We start from the raw sequence: 23,390 nt of genomic DNA, 5'->3' as shown, positions 1-23,390 counted from the left end.
GGTGCATCATGTGATGGCACTACAGATATGATGATCAGGCTGCAGCTACTTTGATGCCGAGGCTGCCACCATGGTCATGGTCTGCTGCGCAGACTCATATCCCGCCAGCAGTATACAGCTCCTGCCACTGGTGTCAAGAACAAGCACAAAAAGAGCCCAGTAATATTGTCCACACGTGTGTCATGAAAGCAGTTTAGAAAGACTGCTTGCATCCCTCAGCATCGGGACACCCCTGTCCTACATGCATATATGGTGTATAAGTATATATTTAAACACCATGCATAGGGTTGTTCGCCTCAGGTCACTAAATTTGTCGGAACAATAATCAATCTTCTCCCAAAGAAATTTCCTGCATAGATGTCACACACCGACAACAACGCACCACTGACGCCTCTCGGACACTCCTCCACAGGCCACGTGTCAATCCATCCAACCCAAGACACGACCACTCCAGATACAAGATACATTGCAGCGCAGATACCGTATATATACAGTACCTTACATCCAAGACAAGACCAGAAGTGTCTTCAAGCATCCCTGCTCCGCCCCCCGCAGCCATAACCTGAGGTCTCCGGGTTCCAGAGAAATAGAGAATATGCCTGCATCACTGCTGAGTCAGCACGCCCTTGGATGATGCAATTTGCCCCTGCCGCCTCTCGTCGTACTCTGTGGCCCGTCTCAACGCTCGAGCGAAAGCCTTGAACGTCGCTTCCACAATGTGGTGCGAGTTCTTGCCTGCCAGCTGCCTGCATTTTGCATACACATGCACCAGATCACTCGCATTGCTGGCATCTCTCCACGACAGGACGGCTCCTTGTTAGCACATGTTACTGCTGATGCTGCATGTCACAATTTTGGAAGCCCTTGTCGAGTTCACTGCCTTAACCTGTGTGTAGGCAGCATACGCGCATCAAAATGAAGCCCAGGCCTTCAAGGCTGGTGCACGCTGCCACCCACTTCAGCAAATTAGCAGTGTCTGCAAAAGATAACGCGCCCAGGGACAGCTTGATGTTCAGAGTAGTGCTGCAGCCAGCTGCTCTTCACAGCCTGACGTTGCGGACAATCAGGCAAAAATCATAAACATGCCGATCCACATTGCTACTCTCCTCATTTAGATGACCCCGAGCAGGGAAAGCCACCACAGCCTAGCCTTCATGTGTGCTACCTACACTATCTTCAACGCAGACTCGATACAGAGAGTTTCCCATATGAGCAGCCCAATGAATGCCTTGCTTCAATCCGCTGCAGAGTGAGTGACCACTGACTCCAGCTCAGAACACTCAGAACAGCAGGAGCCGCAAGTCCACCCAGTGGGGCTATAGGAAGGCATGTCATATCCCTTATCAAGGTGGCGTCGCTCGCGATTCTGTTGTGTCCCTTGGCTTGTACATGCATGCGCAGCGGAGGCACATGATCAGTTGCAAGATAGCAGCGCACCTGATGTGCAGAGTCATGCCGCTGGTGTTGACCACGGACTGGAAGAAGTGCTCCACCAGCTGCGTCTCATACTTGCCAATGCGCTCCGTGGGAATCTGCAGATCGAAGCTCAGGTGCGGCCGCCCCGACAGGTCCTGCCCCGCCACGACAGTGTCTCAATGCAGCACACGATTGTCAACATGAGTTAACTAATGGAATTGTGAATCACAATGCCTGCAGGACCTGGTAAACATAATAGTGCCTCAACACAGTAGACCGCAGACAACCTTTAAACTATCAGGGACGGCACCCGAAAACCGACGATAACTACTAGCAGTCGCAGACCAAGAATTGATATGAAAAGCTGTCATTGACACACCAACAGCAGACAAAAGGAGTACAAGCAATGCGTCAGTGCAATGTGAGACCCCACAGCATGCAAGAAATGGAATGCATTGCTACTTCTTGCCAGGAGCATGCTATTATTTCGAGGCGCTGCTGTCAAGGAGATGCAATAAGGGAAACGCACCAGCACAACATGCACAAGAGCCTCATCGAGCGGCGCAGTGAAGTCTCCAAAGCGGTGGATACCCTTGCGGTCGCCCAGCGCCTTTGACAGTGCGCTCCCCAGCGCCAGTGCTGCACACAAAAAATGACATTGGAATTAGTAATTCTTATGCGTCACCAGGCAGTGATCATGACTACTGTTTATCACACGCCATGCCTGCCAAGCGTGTGTCTGCAGACACGCTGCACTTTAAAGCTGCCCAAGTTCTACCCCTTGTTAGACTCGCCAGACCCAAGCAAGACCCAATCAACTATGGGCACAGTGCTCAGCACTTGTGCCAGCCCCCGCCAACCAGGGCCCATTGGTGACTGGTATGCATCACTTGGGCAGTGACATGAGCTGCCTGATGCAATGGGAGCCGTCCAAAGACATCAGTGGAGAGCTGGCGCACCAATGTCCTCGTTGGTGTGGTGGTCATCGATCCAGGTGTCTCCCTCCGCCTCGACCATCACGTTGAACAGCCCATGCGACGCCAATTGCTGCACGCAGCAAGCATTTTGAGAAATTTCGATAGCTGTGGATCTTTTTGAAGGCATTGTGAGCCTTGTGCGATAGCAGGTGCGGGGTTGAAGCTGGCAAAAGGATCAGCGGGACAGGCTGAGGGATCCCCAATGGAGTCTAGGTAAAGGAAGAGGGCTCACGTCGAGCATGTGATCCAGAAATGGTATTTGTGAGTGCGCACTGCACACGCCTGTGCCATCCAGATTGATGCTGACCTCCACCTTCGTCTCCTTTGTCTCCCTCTTCACAGATGCTGACCTCACTGTTGAGAGTCACAACAACCAATCAGCACAGTGAACGCAACGCAAGATACTTGAGCAGAGGTAACGGCGCCATAATGCAGAGTTGGGAATAAATGTGGGAAAGAGGCTAAAGCTACCTGGCCTGGTAGCTACATCTAGGTCCTCAGCGACGGCTCTCACTTTGCGGCATTCCATTCTGCGGACCAGTGTGGAGGATCGGCGAGGTTGCGTGCCTAATCTGTGTAGACAGCTTCTCGAATGTGCTAGGTGTACACCCACAAACTGCCTGGGCTTTTCAGGCGCTACAAAATATGTCGAGCAGACTCCCGATCGCTGGGCTACAGCATCAATCGCCATCTATATTTTCCCGGTTTTTCGATACTATACCTCACTGGCTCGCTCGCTCAGAATGCCACAACCTTCATCTCACCTGCAAAACTCAGAGACACATGACATGTCCAACGCCTCCGGACAGGTTTTCCGAGATGAAAGACGACAGACGTGTCGGAATGATGCATTTCAAACTCATTTATCACGAGCTTGCCTTCTTAATTCAAATGTACATCTTGCGCTGTGAATGAGGCTTGTGTGTCGGAGCTCACAGTGCGATCTGTCAAAAAGGGAGAAAGGTTTTTCTGATCAAGGAAAAGTAGCTTACAAATATCTCGAAAGCGCCTATGCTAGGCTTCTGTCCAAGCTTCTACACACGCTTCTTTCATGCGCCTTTCATGGTGACAACCAGAGCGAGTTATGCGCGCAGAGGGACGTCGTCCAAGGTGCGCATGGACAATCCCTGTGTCCCAATCACCTTCTGGTGTGTGCTAATACCGGGCATTCTTCATCATACATGAATGAAATATTGGTCGCAACCTGTATACATGCTCAGGTCCTGGTAGCAGCAGCCAGCGCCAATGCAGCAGGCCCCAGCCCAGCAGATCGCAACAGGCAGCTTGCGAGCCGCATGCGTGAAGCCCTGGCGACCAACAAGGCTGCCTACAAACGGCTAAAGCACGAGACACTACTCTTCAGGTGGGAGCCAATCTCGAACGCATCCAACATGCCCACTCACTTGCGCCATGCTGGGAATTAATTGGTCAAGGTTGCTCTTGTGCCAAAACACTGATCAATGCAGTTCTAGGCATGGAGGGTGGTTCAAAGCGCGGTGAGTGAATTACACGGCTGAGGCTTGCATTCAAATCATGTTGGCAATGTGCGCTGTGCAGGCAGGGGGAGGTCTCAGCAGAGGCCCTGCAGCAGCAGTTCGCGCTGGCCTTCCAGTCACAGGCTTCCAGCCTCTTCCTGGAGCTGGCAGAGCTGCTGCCCTCCCCTCAGCAGAGGGCGCAGTTACTCAGCGCTGCCAGCAGAGCGGGGTGGATTGCGCCTGATGAGGCGCTCGGCAGCAGGGGCGAGCTCGGGGTAGATTCAGGGCGTGGAGGGGCAGATGAGGGCGTGTCAGATGGGTGGCGGCCATTGAACCTTTCAGTTTCAGCTGTGGCAGATCAGCCGGTGCGCCCTCTCTGTGCTGCCACGAAACCCATGACACTGCATAAAGGATGTTGCCGTTCGTGAGAAATCCGGAAACGCCAGGAATACATCAGCTGGAGAACAGTGCAAGCAAGTGTTGTGTTCAGGACAGCACTGAGTATTTTATGCCATATTATCTATGCCTGACTAGCAGATTGTATTACTCAAACACTCTCCAACCTCTGCAATAAGGCCATCTAGCAGGCGTCGTCGCTGAGACCTACTTGGGATTAAAATTTAATTTTTCTGGTGGGGCAGGCTGACAGTGTGCAACCCACATCTGCCTCAGAACAGCGCCAATCTGGAGTGCCCAGCACAAGCGGCGCAGAAGGGTTGGAGCTGCCTCCAGGCGTCACTGATGGGGAGTCACGGCCCGCCAAGCGCTCCAGAAGGTGTTTGATACAAATCAATGTGTTTTGATGCTTGCAGCTCCACTGGCTGTCTTCTGTCCAGAAGCTCATATTACAAAATACCATATATTGTGGCATGCAAAACAAGTTGATGTGCGCGTAGGCCAAAGTACAGTGTTCGGCCACAGCACCTGTCTCGTGTGGTGTTTCTGGTGTTTCTTCGGTTTGTCATACAGGAAGAACAACATGTGCACGTTTTATGTGCTTGCAGGGAAAAGAAAGTTGAGGGGCGCGGCGGTGCAGCGGCATCTGCCGGCACCGGCATCCTGTATTGGCTTCGGCAGGACTTCCGGTTACACGACAATCCTGCACTCTGCGCTGCAGCGGCAGCCGCAAAAAGGGCCGGGGGCAAGTTGACTTTTGTGTATGTCTGCTCTCTGGAAGAGGACGGGGATGATTTGGAGACAGGTGGGCGTGCATAATCTGCTTGTCCTTCTTTCATTAGAGCAGTTTGACTATGCTACACTGAAACTTCCTGCATATCAAACCCCTTGACAAAATTCACTTGCGCCAACTCCCTTTGCATGCGTGTCTGGAGTAGGCGTCTGATGCACCTTTTCAATATAGTGCCTGTTGAGAACCGGCTTGTAAATTCAAGGAGGCTAGGTGGATGCCTGCTGTTGTTTTGAAGACCCATCTCGTCAGGAATGCAATGCACCCTTAAAGATGGAAGTCCGGGCTGTCTTTAATAACCACTGAATCACTGCTGTTGCGTTTGGTGTAGGCACGTCATGGCGGCCGGGCGGTGCATGTCTGGTGTGGATAGAGGCTGCGCTGATGTCATTGGATGCTGACCTGGCGGCGCGCTACGGGCCGGGGGCCCGTATAGTCTTCCGGCGGGGGGCGTACCTGCCGGAGCTCTCCGCTGTTGCAGCTTCCGTAGGTGCTGGGGCTGTGTATTACAACCGCAGGTGATGCATATTCATGCATCGCTTATGTGAGCATCTCTGCTGCCAGCAGGGCTTTACTGTCATGCTGGCCGGTGCACTTTGTAAGCTTTGAGGTTGCGGAGTTGGCACAGCTAAAGCTGTGTTCAAGGAGTGAGTTAGCTGTGAGCTGCAGCTTGCATGTGAATCAAATATAGTTGTCGCATCGCAATTTATTGTCGGGCTGTGTTGTTGTTGTCTCATGAATAGATGACTCCTTCTGGTTGCCAAGGAAAGGCAGGTCTACAGACACTGTTGTCCTCATTGACTTTCCCACAGGAAGTACAAGGAACTGCCACACCACCAGAAATAGCAGCAAAGGCACTATTAATAAACACACTGTGGTCTGAGCGAACACTGGCATGCTGCAGGTATGAGCCGGCAATGACAGCGACAGACAAGAGGGTGGCCGAGGGGCTGCAGCAGCAGGGGATGGAGGTGAGGAGCTATGCTGGGCTGCTCATGCGCGAGCCGCAGGAGGTCAAGGTAGACATGACCGGCCGCTGGGTGGGCCACTTTGGCACGCTGTCCCCCTTCATGAGGTGCGCGCTAGACAGGTCCATTTTGCTAGAAATTTTATTACTCTCCAGCACTTGCAGTTTTTCTGTAAAATTTCCTGATCAGACATGAGGTCCCTGCACAGCCTTTGATCAGGAGGAAGCAGTTCATTTGCCTCCTTGATCTGTCATGCAATGTATGCACAGATTGCTATGCTTATCGTTGCAGAACCGATCCAAGTGCATCTCTGAGATTACAGTAGTCTTCAAATATATTCCTGCGGCATCCTTCCAATAATGTGCCTGAAATGGCAAGCCACGCATGCAGGGCATGTGATCGGCTGCCCGCGCTGCCCAAGCCGCTGCCCACTCCGGGCAGCCTGCCAGTCGCTGACCGCGCGCCAGCCGTGCCCGGCAGTTTACCAAGTGCAGCCGCCCTCGGCATGGTGCGCCCCGCCAGTACTGATATCCCAACCCATACATCGCTTATAGATCACATGCAAGATTTAAAGTGGCTGTTGAAGGCTTTTTCGAGGACAGGTGTCTTGTTAGGAAGTACGGGCGTCCGACCAGCAGCCATTGCTGGAGCTCTTGTCAAATTGGTTGCCAGCATTGTAAGCAACCTCTTTGTCAAGAGCTGCAGTTGTTCGTCTACTGGTGACACCGCAAGGTGTCATTCTGGAAGGCAGCATGTGTCATGCAGCCGTACACATATCCTCAGGATCCGTTGGCAGTACCTGGAGGTATACAAAGACAACATACGCTTACATGATACCTCATGCACAGACTCCCGCAAAGGGTGGATACAATTTGAGATTCAAGTTGTATTATAAGGGGAGTTGAATGAATGGCAGGTGCGGCTGCCGGTGCGTGCGGATGGCAGTCTCGTGGACTGGGGCCAGCAGTTGAGAGACGCGTGGGACATCAGCGAAGGAGCAGCGCTCGCATGCATGGACAAGTTCATGTCCGAAGGTGCGTCCCCTGCCACAGATGACCAAACATCCTGTTGAGATCGCTTGCCCCGTCGTCATTCCCTTCTTCCTCCTTAAGTAAGAATTATTTGTATGATGGTGCAATGCTTGCTCCTGGTGTCAGCCCATCTGCACCTGAAGACCACCGACCTTGCCCTGGGTAACGAGCCTAGACACTATGATGCTTTACCGCACCCTGTCGTGATACCAGGAGTGTGGAAGCTCCCAATGCCCAATGCATGTGCATTTCTTGCATCCGTGTTGACTATCTGTGGTGGCGTCCTACCACAAGACCGCAGTCTGTTGCCTCCGTACAGCGCACATTCATCTTGTGAGCATGTTGCTAGTCAGGCTGAGCGGGGAGCACAGCGACATGCAGCATCTTGATTATATGTGGATCAGAGTATGTAGTTAGCTATGCTTTTGGGTGCTACTCTGCAGTATGGCCAGGATGGAAAATGACAGATTGCCTAGGATGTTGCTGTTTAGTACCTTGGAAGGTGCTGGCAAGAGAGGCAGGCCAATCAAGTCTTGGAATGATTACGTCAGGAAAGACTTAGACGATCTTGGACTGGCTCTGACATGGTGGAGAAGGTGCCAAGATAGGCCGAGTTGGAAGGCTGTCACAGAAACGCTGCTGCGACGCACCTAAGCGTAATCTGGCTTGGATAGGCGTGTAATAATAATAATAATAACTCTGCAGGCCTGGCGACGTATGAAGCAGCCAGGCATTTTGCGGACGCGCGAGCGGTGTCTCTGTTGTCTGCGTACGTGCACCACGGACAGCTGTCAGCCCGGCTGCTCCTTCATGAGACCGTTGCACGAGGTGTGCACAACTCATCTGCTGCTCCCCTGCAACAATGTCGCAACTTCAAGCTCTACAGAAGTCTCGATTTCCCAAGCTGCAGGGTATTGGTGCCAGATTGGCAGGAGCCTGTCAATGCAGAGAACATGTGAATTGTGCCCCTGGAAGGCTCATAACTTTTGTGCCATGATCGACATGAGTGATGCTGACTTGATGGCCCACACAACTGTTCCGCATATCTACACATCAATCACTGGGAACCTTTATTCTGCCAGTTGCTGTGTCCTTGATCGGGTTAGACACAGTGCATTCAGATTTGCCGAGTAATCAGTGATTCTACTGCAAAGATGCATAGGGCATGCCTGGTCCTTATACTCGCATGTGCTGGCACACAGGCGGCAGGGAGCTTAGTAAGACGTTCAGCCGGCGCCTGATCTGGCGCGACCTGGCGTACTGGCAACTGCACCACTGGCCGCAGATGGCTGTGCGCCCCATGCGCACCCACTACACCGGCCAGGTGCATTCAACTATTGTTTTCATCTCTCTGTGCCTGTTCCCGTCAAAATTCCCCTTCATTTTGCAGAGATCTTGCTGTGGCCATCAAATTAGCTTTGCTGTCATGATCCAAGACTCCTTTATAAAGATGTAAAAAATATAATGAGCACTTGTTCCTCCTGGCACGTGTCAGGGCGGGAAGGAACCAGCATGAAAGCATCGCTCCAGTATCTGAAAAACAACAAAATTCAATTTGGAGTCCTCACAATTCACCTTGTATGCCAGGAGTGGAACGAGAATCCGGCGGCGTTACGGGCGTGGCAGAGGGGTAAAACAGGATTTCCCCTGGTGGACGCAGGCAAGTTCTTTGAAAGTCAACTTCAAGCCAACTCAAGTCTTATGTTGAAAGTCGAAATGAGGTGTAATGTTTTCAGGCGTCATGCATGTGAGATTGGTGAGACGTGAAATGACCACTATGACTGATGATGACCGTTTCTGCAAATGAATGTGCTGCAGGCATGCGGCAGCTGTGGCGTACGGGTTGGATGCAGCAGAGTGTGCGCATGGTCTGCGCAGCGTTCCTGACCGAGTACCTCAACATCCACTGGCTGCACGGCTGCAGGTGTTTACAGCATCGTATGGAAACATTAAGAACCTGCTGCATTCGCATTGTAATCTGCTGTTGTGTTTTATTCAGTTTGTTATCTATTCACTCCATTGCTCAAAGCATGCTGGCAAATTGAAGGATGCACTGCATCCTCAGAAACTTGTCTGTCAACAACTTGCATCACGAGGTAATATACTTCAGCTTGTGGCGCGCTATCTTCGAGAGTTGGCAGATGGGCGAAACACTGTGCCTGCTCAGAAGCCAGGTTCCACTAAGCACTGATGTCAGGACAGGCTGAAGCAAAGGGAGCAGCAAGCAATTGTTGAGGGCGGCACGCCATCGGATATTCATGGTCCTGCGCGGCCATTTAGATGTGACTTTACCATCAGGGAGAGCATCCTCAATCACCGCCCTCTGTCAAATCCGCAGGTGGTTCCATGACACGCTGGTGGACGGTGACCTGGCGATAAACTCGATGATGTGGCAGAACGCTGGCAAGAGCGGACTGGACCAGTGGAACTTTACCCTGCTGCCCACCAGCTCATCTCAGGTGCCGCCACATGCTCCGTTTACTCTTGTATTGCATTGCACACACAGCTGTAAGTACCTTGGTGGTGCTGCACTTGTCCTGGTCTGAATTGGATTTACATCCTCCATCAAGAAGGATGCAAATCTGCCCTTTGATCAATGTTGCGCGCAATTAGAGGCACTGATGCCAAGCACAGTAATTTGCGTGGAAAATGAACTTACTGCACTCATTATTGCGGTGCATGCAGATCAAATTGCTTCCCCGTTTTTTCTGGTGCAGCATTAGATGTACGCGCATCAAATCCTGCCGGGTGATGCCATCACTTCAGTATGGGCAATGCGCAATGCTCTGAGCAAAAGAATTGTCCCCCTTGCTGATATTCAGGATCCGGACGGTGCGTACATAGCAAGGTGGGTGCACGAATTGGAGAGGCTGCCTCGCAAGTGGCTGCACCAGCCCTGGCTTGCGCCATCAGGCGTCCTAGAGTCAGCCGGAGTTCAATTCGGCACAGGGCCGGGGTGCTACCCGCATCGCCTCACCACAGAAGTACTGCAGGTGTGCACAAAGCACAAAATATGTCCCGCTGTCGAAAATGTCCTTCGTTTGTACACATATGTCCTGTGCTGCCCGCACCGCATCACTACAGCAGAGCTGCGGGTATGCGCAAAGCACAGAACGTGTCCCGCTGTCGGAAATTTTGTTCTTTTGTACATATATGTCCTGTGCTGCCCGCACCGCATCACCACAGCAGAGCTGCAGGTATGCGCAAAGCACAGAAGATGTGCTGTCGAAAAATTCCTTCTTTTGTACATGTATGTCCTCTGCTGCCCGCACCGCATCACCACAGCAGAGCTGCAGGTGGGTGCATGCTTTGAGCACCCTTGCAGTGTCCCAGAAAATTCCCGGTGCGCCCCTGGAGCTCGCTCCTGTGCAGTTGGTGGATCTATCGGGGCTGCTTTGCGTGGCGGCAGCTGTGGTGCCATCTTCTACGTGGCTGTCAGGCATTTGACTGCCTGCCAGCACGCTAGAATGAGGACATGCATCCTGTCAATCTTGTTGGATATCCAACAAGAAATGCTCACGCTGAGGTAAAGCGAGCGCCAGGGCAGCGAGACAGGAAGCCATTTTTGAATGAGTGCTATATCAGCTTTTTGCTCAAGTCGCTCTTAAGCATAGTTGCACCATTCGGTCAGAACACTTTTTTAGGACCGTATATCCGGCCGAATATACGGTCATACGGTATTTAAATATACGGAATACGGTAAAACGGCCTATTTTGGCCCAAAATACCGAATATACGACCAAATATCCACCGTATGCCGAATGGCCGAATTCGTATGGTGCAACTATGCTCTTAAGGCAGTGCCAAGTCCCTTGTCTTGCAGCAGTGGAATTTTCAATCGCCAGTGGCGGCTAAAAGCAGATGCACTGCATGGTATTCAGGATCTGCGGAAGGAGAACGCCAGGAAGATAGCAGAGGCGAGGGCGCAGGCGCCCGAGTGGATTGACCCTGGCGGCTATGACATGGTGGTTCTGCCGGAAGGGGCGACAGTGAAACAGGGCGGCAGCAAGATGAGAGTGTTCACCAAGAGTGACTATCGAAAGCTTCTCAGCACCGCGCAGAGCACTTAGAACATAGAGTGACAAAGCAGGTTCAAATTTAATCTCTGCTTTGATGTCAGTCTGTGCACTGGCACAAAGGCCCCTGGAGCCAGATCTCAAATATAGAGTGACAACTACCAGAAGGTTCCTCAGCACTGTGCACAGAGAACCTATGAGTATTGTGAGGAATCACGAAGATTTGATTCTGAATTTAAGGCAGTGCCGCACTGACATATAGCGCCACATTTGGCCTGGGTCACTGTGGGAGCATTGGGGGGCAGGCTTTTTTTGTAAACATTGGTGTCTGGTAAAAAGTGGATAATTGAAAAGACCTCGAAGCTCGCTGCAGCTGATGGAATGCTCGGCGTGTGACTTCATAGGGGAACTTTTTGCATGTGCGCAAAGTAATACAATTTATTTGCCTTTTGTTCGAGCTAGAAGAGCAAGCAAGCAAGGCAACCACCACAGCATTTACAGCAGGTGCAATAAAGCTTTCTCGAGCTGATTTCCAGCATTGCTTTTAAGTACCCATCTCAGGATCGCTAGCAACCATTCTTGCAGGTTTCCTGCCTCTTCACAAAAACATGTACCATCCTTCTGGGTGTGACTTGACCTCTGCGCTAGCACTTTACTGGCCATCATGCATGCAGTGCATTGCCACTGCAGCCGCAGTATTTCCCTGTGCACTTCTTCCACTATATACAGTTCGGAAGCAGCAACAGGAATGTCTGTACTGGTGGGGTCTTCCTGTTCTCAGACCCCGAGCAGAACATGTGCTGCCAGTATATGTATATCCACCCCCGCTGACAAGGGAGCTGATCCGACAGCACACATCTCAAAATTCTGCGCGTCTGCAGCGGAGTTGCCTTGTCCAAGAAGGCAGACGCAGCAGCAACTGCTAAGCTCAGCAGCGCCCTCGCTGCCATATCAACAATTTTGAATTGCCGCGCTTGCGCATTCGAAAATATTCAAAAACATGCCTGACTTAGCGCCGACCTATACTGGCCCGACTGTATCAACGCACCCCCTGGCAACATCAGGGCTAAGGGGTGGTCAACAAAATAGGATGCCCTCACCCCTGCATCTGCAGCAGGAATGGAAATAACCTGGGAGGCTTGCAGCCAATGATGAGACTTGCAACTTGCAACGCTGCGTCACAGAGACTGGTGAAGGGCTCTGCACCCCCTCTGCTGCTGGCACAGCGTACCATTGCTCATTCTTCAAGTAATGACACAAACTTGCACGGTTCCTAACGATAATTTTCACAAGCACACAGCTACGCAGGTGCATGCAGCTTCCGCCCATGTTCCATAGCTGCTCTTGAGGTTCATATCCCAGCGCTGCTGGCACTCAGATCATGTACGCTGTTTCAGCCCTTCTCAGCAGCATGCTCTGGCGCTGGTGTAAGGCCTGCTGCTTTGGCTGCTTTGAGGCGCATGTAGCACCCATCTGGTTTCAGGACCAGATATAATTTGAAGGTGTGCCGCTCAGTAGTAGCCATACGTGCCGCGGACTGGGTAGTCATTCTCCTGGATGTAGCGGATGCCTGCAGCACAAATCCCTCCCTTCAGGAATGTAGAGTTCAGACCTGATGGAACACATTGACATTTTGAGCTCCTGCTGAGGATCAACTGACAAGCATCCCTTTGTTGGAAGATGCATCCAGTATGATGCCACACGCAAGAAGCCCTGCCGGTGTGCATGGATTAACACATTGTCGATCCAAACACATCAGGAGGTCCTTTTGCATGCTGCATGCATATGGGGGGACCATGTGTCGGCCCTTGTATGTGCTGTCACAACTCAGAGGCATGGTTGACCAGCGCACAAGAGTATCCGCAAGCCATTAGGGCTTAATCTGCCTGCCTAGGAAGGCATTACTCGCACAACTTGTAGGCCCTATGGGTCTCAAGGGTTACAACTTGACAGTATTTTGCCTTCCCAGCAAGGAAGGGCCTGCAAGCAGGATTCAAAACAATATAGACAGGGGATGCAACAGGTCTATTGGAGTGCTGCTGGAACGCACCATTTGTTTTGCAGGGCCCCAAGCTACTGAAAACTGTCTGAGGGGCACGTCGTAAAACCCCCAAGGAAAGCTGGAAAGGAGTGCAGCTGTAATGGTTTGTACACTGGCGGGGCCGGTACAATTACTGACCACCGTGCCTATAGTTCATTGGGGTTTTCGGATCTCGCGAGTCCAACAAAAATTGGGTTCTAGCAGCTATGCAAGTTGCAGCTTGTCTGCATACGCGCCTGGCATCCAGCACGAAAACAATGTGGTAACAAGAGTAAAAATTATAGCAATGGATAATAATCCAGGGGACTTACCCTCGACGAGGATGCGCAGGTCTGGCCGCGCGAAGGGGGAGTTGGAGTAATCGATGATGATGACTTCGCCGTCAGGGTTGAGCAGAAACAGCGCCGGCTCGGGGAAGGGCTGGTCCGTCTCCCGCGGGTTGCGCGGCTCGCTGACAAACAGGCCCCACCTGCGCGCATGTGCCGGCAGTATGCCGTCAGCTCGCATGCCGGACAAAAGAGGCTAAGGTCCAGGCCGTAACATGCATGCATGAGGGAACATGTGCCCTGGCATAAACATATCTCAGCGACACAGAAAGGCCCTGCTGGCGAGCATACCGGCACCTGCCGTCAGCAGCACAGCTTGCCGAGTGCTGCAATATACCGTTGTAGCACCATCTGAGTTGATGTGTCGGCACAGGCTGTCAGCAGCATGCAGCCTTGGAAACAGGGAAAGGTGATGACACATTCAGAGCCAGACCAGGTGCTGAGAGTATTAAGCATGCTTGTAGAGGCAGAGAAGCTCCGATACACAAACGCCACACCAGCGGGCATGTGCTGCCGTGTCTGCTCCTAAATGTGTACCTCGAGAGGTAAGGTTTTTTGCACTGAAATGCCAAGGCTCGCTAGCGCGCTCTGCCTCTTTCACATTCCATCCCGTCTATCTCTACAGCGTAGAAGCAAGCACCAGAACTGGGGGCCTAGGGTACTCTTGCATTCACTGCTCCTGAGCACTGGCCGTGCTACGCAGAGAGCGTTGTACAACGACTACGCAAGCCCCACCCACGTCTCAAGAGCAGGGCATGGCCTCCTAGGCCAGCCTACAGGTCTCAAATCTAGTGACTCAGCACTTGCAGGCATGTGCTGTGCATGCATGCCATAACTTCCCGCATGCCTTGACTCAGCACTTGCAGGCATGTGCTGTGCATGCATGCCATAATTTCCCGCATGCCAGGAAGCCTAATGCCTTAAAAGGTCTGCAGGAAGACTCCAGAACCGCCGACAAGCGCAGCTACCTTATTTGAGCTGCTCACAGTACTGTTGAACAGCAAAGTTGTAAGGGTGGGACTCACGCCAGCATCTCGTCCAGGGGCAGGCCGTAGGCGATCTTGAAGGTGACTTCCTTGGTCTCTGTGGTGGCCTTCAGGGCCTCCAGCTGCGCAGCACAACAGAGCCAAGTGATTTGCTTGTCATCTGCTTTGATGCTACATGTTTGCATGAGAGGACAGCTGGTTTTCTTTTTCTGCCGATCCAGGTTTCCTGCACTTGTGATCGGCAAATTTTCACTTGTTTATACACAGGAACTCAGCAACCACTGGCAGGGACAAGGTCACGCCTTACGTTACCAACAGTGTCCCAGGACACCCATCACTGAAGAATACCAGGTGAGATGTTCGATTGAGAGGAACTTCAGTACTAAGATCCTTTGTGTTCACTTCACTGGACACAGTGCTGTGAAGAGGCTGTGCGAAAATGAGGCGGATGGGCGACTCACGAAGGCTTCGGCGCGCTCACGGCCGTCGCCCGACACAGCGACCACCTCCACGCCCAGCTCATCCAGCTCGTAGATGATCTGCTGCAGGCTGGCCAGATAGTTCTTGCTGACAGGGCAGTGCTTGCCGCGGTACACCACTATCATCTGCCACTTGCCAGTCGGCGCACCGATCTCCAGCTTCCCACCCTGCCCAGAAAGACAACATGATGCGCCACTGAAGTCTGTAGGAGCCGAAACCATTTCCAATTTACACAAAGCCCAGTTGGGCGCATCCTCGAAGAGCATAGTTACAGATGTCCGAATATGATCCTGCCGATCGGCATGCTGCACGACACCTTGGTGGAACTTTGAGTCGTCCTGTTCGTACTGCATAATGTCGTCCTGTTCGTACTGCATAATCTTGTTTTTCATTCAAACAAGCATGTATAGTTGACGTAAACACATTGAGCTGGCCCTGCCCAGCTCCTGCTCTTCAGGCAGCAGTCCTGACAAGGTACCCGCACACCTGGACGGTGTTCAGCGTGATGTGGGGCAGCTGCTGCCCAGGCACGATGATGCCTCTGCCTGCTGCCCTGCGAGGCCCCTGTTCTCCCCCCCTCTGGGTCGCGATGCGCTGCAAGAAGCCCGGCTTCTCCTCCTCCGGCTTCCCATTGGCCGTGCGCCGTGGCGCCGGCTGCCTTGGTGGCCCGAGGAAGGGTAAAATGTTCACCATCGCGCCGTCAAAACTACTTTATGCCACTTCTTGTGTCGCCCAGATGCTCGAGGAAACGTGCAGCACCGTTTATCGGACACAGCGCAAGATCGTCCAAGGAATCCCATGATCTCTGCTCTCTGGTCATCATATCCCTTTCTGAGAGGGATTTGGCCCTTGCATGGCAGAGTTTGCTTCTTCTCCAGCTAGACATTCTTCTGCTCTATCTTTTCAAAAGAAGCTCGTTGGAAAGTCTGGAGATTTTGAGAGTTCGAGTCGTGGTCTTCGAGCATAGCTTTTGGATCGTGACATTTGAAGCAGCCTTGCTCTGCACAACAAGTGCTAGCATTCGAGGGGCTCGTCACAAGTTTCAGACGTGATTTCAGATTCGAAATAGTCATCGAATCGATCGTAGAAGACTGAACTCCTCATCGTCAATTCCTTTGGAAGCAATTGCGACTCCAGGGCAATCCGATGGATGGTAATCTTCTACTCATCCTGTCATTCAGCGCTGTCCTGCCTTGGTTCACCTTTGTTGTATCTAAGCCTCTTGCGTGCTTAATGTGCGATCTGGGCGCCGATGCAGGCCAGGTGGAGCAGTGCAGAATCCTGAAGCAGGTAGCAGCAGAGCTGCTGGCCTGCAAGAAGCGTGGAGCCAGCGACGAAGAGACGCATGTCGTCTTAATGAAGGGGCTGGTCTCCCTCACGCAGATCAAAGCTGCAAATCGAACTCTGTGCGAAGAGACTGAGCGGGTGCGGTTCTGGCCCATTGCTGCTTTGCCCTCCTCCATTTCCAGGATAATAATGTTGCCCATATGCTCACTAGCTGGTACTGGGTACAAGCTGCAGGAACATGCTTTACTAATGGACTGCCGGCAATATGAAGTTGTCTGCTTGTTGCACACAGGTGCGGGAGTCCACAGCAGAGGCCAAGGCACAGTTTGATGCCGCCGAGCTGTCACTGCAAAATCTGCTGTATGAGAAGGGCCACTACCTGAAGGAGATCCGGGCATGCCAGTCCTTCAGGTGCGCCTGAAATCTGGATCAGACTGCTTTCACTTATGGTGTACACTCATTGCATTGTCATGCATGGAAGAAGCTGCAGTGCTCAGGGCTGCTTTCATGCTGAATGTGAGATTGTGTACAGTATCCCAAGAGTGTAGCTGGCTACCAAACATCACTGAGGCTCTATCGTACTGTGGTGATAGTAGTCATTAGCACTCCAGCTGGCATAAATTGCTCGATAACCTGCTTCAAAATATGCATTCTGGAGTGCCTCTCTGCAGCACTCAGCCGAATGAGTGAAAGCGCACATGCATTTATCCTGTGCATTACAAATTTTTTGAAGCTGAAAATGCGGCAGGTCGAAGTACACAGACGAGGACATCGGCCTCATGCACGAGGAGGAGTTCCTCACATCAGCTACGGAGCAGTTCAAGGTGAAGATCGACGACCCCCACGTGCGCATGCTGCAGCGGCTGGACCACGAGAAGCACGAGCGCGGAGAGGCGCTCAAAAAGGTTGAAGCGCTGAGGACTCGCCGAGATGCGCTGGCCGCGTCGGTGGCCGCCAAGCGCGCGTTCCTGACAGCACTGGAGGTGTGTCTTTGGAATGTCTTCCTACTACATATCAGGGTACTCCGGAGGAAGGCCTGATTTCAGACGCATGCAGCATGCGATGGTGATCTATGCAAATACAAAATCACAAATCATCAGAGTAGACCATGACAGAAGATGATAAAGACATCCCCCAGACCGGGTGGTTGTGAACAAGCTGAATTAGCGTACCCACCCGTTCATGCATGCCACTCCTTTTCTGAAAGATGAAGTCTTTGTGGTTGTCTAATTAGAGGTTGTCTTTCCAGAGGTTCAGGGGGTTGCAGGTTTCTGATGGCCGTGCTTCATCTGCATGCCTACGACACCCCTGCACAGCTGAAAAGTTCATACAACTGATGCTTAGCATGGTGGGGAGAGGCATGATAGACACACAGCGAGCTCATTGTTCCAACATCGGCACTGGCCCTGATGACATGCATGTGTTGGTCTTGTGCAGGAGCAATTCGTGGCGATCCGTAGCACAGCAGAACCGGTGCGAGCCAAGCTCGGCATTCCGCTCATGCGGCGACCGCCGGGGCAGGCACGCTGTGCAGAACTGCTCCCGCTGCCGCTGTACGTTGCCTATGTGCAGCTGGCGGCCACGCAGGAGGCGTTTGACCTGCCTGCTGACGTTTCCATCACTGGTGAGCGCACCTCTGTTGTTGCATATTTTTCTGCGGTGCATCAAGCATTACAGCAAGAACTTCTTGTACATCACCATACAAACCATAATGTGGCAGTAGCTCAATGCCCAGTAGCTTTGACAGCTTGGGGTGCATCTGTGCATGTGCATCTTCTTGTAGTACCAGCTCTGCACCCTGACCGCAGGCATCCTCTAGAAGGTACCTGTGCTGGCCCACGTGATGTACTCGCTTGATGTGCTGTAGTGCCTATCCAAAGCAAGTGAAGCTGCTACAGCATTTCAGGGGCACGCAATGCGGACGAGCACAATTCTCAAGATACACAGCTGCCATCATAGCCCCACTTTATCTCACAATACTCCTGAGTCAGTGACGCTGACTGCATGCAAGCAACAACAGTATTCATTTTCTGCTTGCTTATATACTGTTGCTCAATGCATCAAGAGCCTCATTGAAAGACTATCTTATTTGGTAAATGAAATATCAGGCACTGCAGTCAACAACAAGCAGTCAACGCATGTCAGTCAGGACTGTCCTAAGTTCTACTGTCAACTATGGTCACGGAAACAACAACTTGCTCATTTGACGGGATATTTCCCATCATAGCCTCCCACAGAAGCGCAGGAGAGATCATGCTCCGAACCTATTCGGCAACAGTTGAAAGGGTTTCTTTGTGGTGCGCAGGATCACTGGCGGAGGCTGAGGCGCTGGCGGGTGCCTCGGGGGACGGCTCAGCAGCAGAGGCAGAGGGGATGGAGGTTGACGAGGAAGGCGAGGACGCTGAGCTGGACGCTGAGCTGGAGCCTGGCGAGCACCGGCCGGCCAAGCGGCCGCGCTCGGCAGGAACGGCGCGCGATCAGGTGCGCATTCCCTTCCATTGAATCTTGTGGCTAAGAAACGGTACTCTAAAGCTGAACTTTATGAGATCAATTTCTGACGTTGAGGAGGGTTTCTTTTTTGTAGAAGCAGGTCCCCACGCAAAGGCGCTCTTACAATGGCGCCTCATTTTCTCTTTCTAATTGCGCAACTCAACACTTGTGGATGAGTCATACAGCATGTAAAGTGTAGCAATCTCTTGGCAATGAGGGCCCTGTGTGCACTTCCGGGAGGCTCTTTACTTTCGGTTAAATACGATGCACTGTTTGACTGCAGTGCTGAATTTCATTGTGATTCATTTCTTTCCATGATCTGCCCTGCAGGCGCACCCACTGATAGTGACGGCCAAGGTAGGCGCGGAATCTGCCGGAAGCAGCCGCCCGGTGACACTCCGGCTGCGGTACGTGCCACGGCTGAAGTTAGTCACTGCCGACTGCGCCGACTCAGCTGACTCAGCACGGCTGGCGTGCCTGTTTGATGGCGATGACGGCCTGACGGTGCCCACAGAAGCTGCCCACCTGGCCGCTGATGGGCAGCTCTCCTGGGAAACCACCCGCTCAGACCGCCCCTACAGGTGAGAGATCCTATGAGATATTTGGAAAATTTTGCAGGGCAGCGGATAGCTTCGCAGCGCTTTGTTCTTTGAGTTTTCTAGTCTACAGTTGTTGTCGGGTCTCAGTGTGCAACAGTATGGCATTGGCATGTTGCGTTCGTACAGGTCTTCACACAGTGTGTTTCCTGCTCTCTTTCTATTTCTTGTCCAGGCTTTGCATGGTGCAGGAATAAAGAAGTTCATGCCTCTTTCTGCATATGCTTAGAGGGCAGGCAGCGCTCAGCACGTTGCATAATACATTCCACTGCGAGCTGCTCAGATCTGAAGCTGAAATTTTTTGTTTGATATGTGCACAGGTGGGCGCAGGACCTTGCTGGCCTCGACTCCCTGCCTCCTTTGGATGCGCTTGGCTCTGCAGCGGACGGTGCAGCTCTGCAAGTCGAGAGACTGCCTCAGCTGCGGCGCAAGGCGAATGCACAGGCTGTTCTGGAGCGGCTGAGTGCGCTGAGGGGATGAGCTTGAGCCTGGGCATATGCGGCATAGTCTGGAATGAGTATTTTTCCTAGTGGTGGGCCTGTTTGATTGATGCAGGGATGGTGTTCTGTGCGTGACTTTGTGCCAGAAAAAATGTTTGTTTACCTAGACACCCGTTCATGTCTGTTTTGTTCCGGATGAATCCATTTGTGTCACAAACGAAGGCTCAGTGCAAATTTTAAGGATTCCGCAGTGCGCCGTCTGCACACAGACCTTAAAAATTGTCCACGGTGGCAATTTGGGACACCTGAGCAGCCAATGGCTTGATGAAAACTTGCATGACTTCCCTCTAGAAGGTCTTAAGAGCTTTCAAATATACATATGTCATGACAAAGGCATTAGTAAAAACCCTGCAGGTGCTGAGATCATTACTTAACAAAGTGCATCCTTCGTTTATATGCAAGCACCGTGCAACCCCCTTGGACCACATCCTTGTTCTCTGGAAGTCTCACTTGCGCGTAAGGCCCTCAGAGTACTTGACTATTTCGGTGAACTGCAGCGTGTTCTGGTGAGAAAATATAAGAAACTGTGGGATTGGCACACGAAGTTCATTCAAAATCTTGGTTATCGTCTGGAGGACGGAGAAGAACATACTCTGAGGTGACGACTGGCAACCTTAGCAGTAGGCAGGCGCAGCTTCGTTGCTTGGGCACTTCCTTTTTGCTCAGAAAGTCCTTCGATGCACGAGGACGCAAAAGGCACTGGGTCGTTCGGGTCCAAGTTGCCGATTACACTTTCAGAGAAGTCGTGGTGCACGACTGCCTGTGGCTGTGAGCAAACCAATTCTAAAGTTTTTCTGAACATATGACCTCTGACATAGCAGGATTCCTGCTGCAGGAACACTTTCCACTTTTGAACTCCACTGGAACCCTTGAGCGTCAGAGGGACCTGTAAGGTTGGTGCTTTAATCTGGAAAGATCGGCCTGCGTTATAGGGATTTGCTTACTGCCTGCTTAACGCTTAAAATTGATTTTCCGCAATTCGCACTATCCCATACTTGTCTTCAAGCACACACCAAGGCACAATTTCTGCTGCAGGGCCTTCTATGGACAACTGTGAGGCAGTCAGCTGGGAGCACCTGCCTGCTGACATCCTGCAGCGTATTGCGGACCATTTCACAACAAAAGAATGGGTCCGTATGAGCAGAGCCTGCCGGGCTATGCAGGCTCTGCAGCCGAGCACCATAGCCATGGCTCTGTCAAGTCTGCAAGCGCCTGTATGGCTACACAAGCACTGGGATCAGGCCAACAGGCTTGCAATTGAGTGCACTTCAGCAGAACTCCACCTCTTTATACCCTCTGATGCAAGAATGCCGGAACTGCCTTGTCTATCCCATTTGACCATCAGCAGCCATCCGGGGCCTGCAACAGCTTGTATAGCAGAACCTTCTGCGCAGTCATGGGGACGAAAATTCATCAAGGCTATCAGCAGCCACCTTTGCTTTAGGGCGGAAGAAAGCAGCTGCGTCTTAGAACGGGGCACAGAGGCTGCAGAGCTGTCACCGGTAGAAGCGCTCAAGCTGCTGCTGAGCTGTGGCACGAGCCTTCAGCTGTTGAGTGTCAAGTGCGACTTTTATTTCAGGGACTTTGATTTGCCGTCCTTGAAGAGCCTGCGGCATTTGCTGCTGGACACTCAAGTCATCAGCCTGCCAAAGCTTGAAGCAATAAGGGGTTTGAAGTACCTGATATCTCTACAGCTTAGGCGCACTGCCTACGCATACCCCGTGTCTTACGAAATGGATCTGTCCAGTTTGCCCCATCTCGCGAATGTCAGCATAAGCAGCGCTTGTGTCACAGATATAAAGTTGCCAGAGTCTGCTGTTTTGAGTTTCTCTTGCCTTGAAGAATACGGGGTAAAACCTGCATGCCTAAGCAGGTTGGCTGAGAGCAAGAAGATCGAGTGCGTGAAAATGCGGTATAGGCACATTTACGCATGCACGTTTATGGAGTTGTCACAGTGCAGAGTGCTCTACTGGGACCATTATGAACCTCCAGGGCCTTATGTATTTGCCGGGCTCAAGTTCACGCGTTTGACGGAGCTATACATAACGGCAGACAATGTGAACATACACCTGGCAAGCTCACTGAAGTTTCTGAATGTGCTACACATTCATGCTGTGGTCTCGGTGAAGGTGGCAAGTGACAATTATGAGGGTTTGGCTGCACGCTTGTGTGAATGCAGCATTAGCCTTCTAGGCAAGGGTTACATGAGTGCAGTGCGAGACCTTGCCAATGCCATGGCTGCTGCGGGGAAGCGGATGAGTTATGTCACGAGCCCCGTCAACCAATTATGCAACAGCGCGGGCTTGTTTTACGGGCGTCATTTTTGGAGTGATCGCATTTGGTGCCACCCGCAATGGCCGTGCAAGTGCGGGGCATGCTCTAGATGCTTGATGTAGCACGAGATCAACTCAGGTGCAACCAAGCAAAAAAGTCCTATCCTGCAGCTTTCTTGCATGAATGTGATACAAGGGCAGTTTGAAGGGCAAGCAACGATGTAAGGCACGTGCATAACAAGCTGGATCTGCAAAATTCATGTTACATATGTCGAGCAGTCCTTGCATGTCCCATAACTGCAAGGATAGGGGAATGTCCAGAACAGGCCATGGGCGGTTTTTTTCAACGCCTCAGCTACCAAGGGGCGTAGAATAGTGTATATAATATAGGGAGCTAATCCCCTTGCAGTTACTGAGCCAACGTCCCGATAAGCAACTCATTGACTCAAGGTTTGAAAAGAAGAAGAGTTTCCAGATTATGCCACTCCCGGCACGGTATTGGTTGCCAACATGGGTAGCAGCCTTCAGTTCTGCTCAGTGGATGCAAGCCAGTATAAAGTGGTCTGACAGCCCAGTTTATTTTAGCACAATAGAAAATTACATTTGGTCTCTTCTCAGGATGCGACTATACTAGGTTTGACAGTTGCAAATATGCAGGCTAGCATCTCAGCATTACCGGCGGAGGCAGGCTGCAAGAATGAAGAGTCCCAAGTATTCTGAGGGTGTGCATTGTGGCCATTAATGTCTGATTGGGTCTCCCATTCATCAATAAGAATATTTACGCATCCACTCTAAGTCAGATTTCCTGTAGCTCTGAACTCTGGTCTTAAAAGTGCTCAGCATGCCGGCATGCACGCGCGTGAGTGACATGCCTGATGCACCTCTACGGGCAGTTAAAACAGCGCGCTTTGCTTTCTAATTCATAGTCCCGCGCTTTCCTCTGGCAGTTGTCGTGAGATTAGACTTTTTAGCACAGGTTTTAAAAGGCACCAAACCCACCGACTTGCCAAATTTCCAACGTGGTGATGACGGACCTGTCTGGTCAGCACCATGTGACCAGGACACGCTGGCTGTTTCCCATCATCTCATCTAGCTGCTGTTCGATCCATTTTGCTCCTCGTAGATCGTTCAAATTTCGTTCCTTGACAGGTCGATCAACCTGTAGATGCATCGAGGGCGATCTTGGACAGTGACCCAACAGGCACATTGACGCAGCGACGCCAGAGGACGTAAGCTTCTGCCAGACCTCGAACGGCAAAATTCGGTGTGCTGCTCGTCTTGTATCGGACTTGATAAGTCCCAGAAAGTTGATGAGGAACTAGTGCAGGCCTTCTGGCGGTTG

The 23,390-nt window shown here is 51.9% G+C and overlaps 4 protein-coding genes across 4 annotated transcripts; 2 read left to right on the top strand and 2 right to left on the bottom strand.

Moving 5' to 3' along the window:
* Window positions 1-604: 604 nt before the first annotated feature.
* Window positions 605-2,922, bottom strand: COCSUDRAFT_38515 (IGPD-domain-containing protein; the record flags this gene model as incomplete). Its single annotated transcript, XM_005643152.1, has 6 exons — window positions 605-746; window positions 1,438-1,571; window positions 1,946-2,055; window positions 2,376-2,463; window positions 2,626-2,747; window positions 2,865-2,922. The coding sequence occupies 6 exons, from the start codon at window positions 2,920-2,922 to the stop codon at window positions 605-607; spliced, it is 654 nt and encodes a 217-aa protein (XP_005643209.1).
* A 533-nt stretch (window positions 2,923-3,455) lies between these two features.
* On the top strand, window positions 3,456-11,123 carry COCSUDRAFT_45150 (Cryptochrome/photolyase FAD-binding domain-containing protein; the record flags this gene model as incomplete). The annotated part of the gene is made up of 16 exons (XM_005643151.1): window positions 3,456-3,503; window positions 3,614-3,756; window positions 3,951-4,233; window positions 4,510-4,643; window positions 4,873-5,069; window positions 5,386-5,572; window positions 5,959-6,129; window positions 6,413-6,530; window positions 6,939-7,056; window positions 7,759-7,881; window positions 8,256-8,377; window positions 8,641-8,728; window positions 8,872-8,977; window positions 9,392-9,512; window positions 9,876-10,046; window positions 10,935-11,123. 16 exons carry the CDS (start codon window positions 3,456-3,458, stop codon window positions 11,121-11,123), a joined length of 2,319 nt encoding a protein of 772 aa, XP_005643208.1.
* Window positions 11,124-12,580: 1,457 nt separating this feature from the next.
* COCSUDRAFT_45149 (hypothetical protein) lies at window positions 12,581-15,595 on the bottom strand (the record flags this gene model as incomplete). Its single annotated transcript, XM_005643150.1, has 6 exons — window positions 12,581-12,639; window positions 13,422-13,579; window positions 14,462-14,544; window positions 14,884-15,069; window positions 15,121-15,264; window positions 15,389-15,595. 6 exons carry the CDS (start codon window positions 15,593-15,595, stop codon window positions 12,581-12,583), a joined length of 837 nt encoding a protein of 278 aa, XP_005643207.1.
* A 231-nt stretch (window positions 15,596-15,826) lies between these two features.
* COCSUDRAFT_68144 (hypothetical protein) lies at window positions 15,827-19,755 on the top strand (the record flags this gene model as incomplete). The annotated part of the gene is made up of 8 exons (XM_005643149.1): window positions 15,827-16,055; window positions 16,161-16,327; window positions 16,482-16,600; window positions 16,938-17,172; window positions 17,627-17,813; window positions 18,495-18,670; window positions 19,010-19,260; window positions 19,596-19,755. The coding sequence occupies exons 1-8, from the start codon at window positions 16,049-16,051 to the stop codon at window positions 19,753-19,755; spliced, it is 1,302 nt and encodes a 433-aa protein (XP_005643206.1). The 5' UTR covers window positions 15,827-16,048.
* Between the last annotated feature and the right edge of the window lie 3,635 nt (window positions 19,756-23,390).

The sequence above is a fragment of the Coccomyxa subellipsoidea genome (assembly GCF_000258705.1).
Source record: "Coccomyxa subellipsoidea C-169, whole genome shotgun sequence".
NCBI lineage: Eukaryota > Viridiplantae > Chlorophyta > Trebouxiophyceae > Coccomyxaceae > Coccomyxa > Coccomyxa subellipsoidea.
The sequence above is the reverse complement of the archived record's forward strand: the minus strand, read 5'-3'. Positions and strand labels throughout refer to the sequence as shown.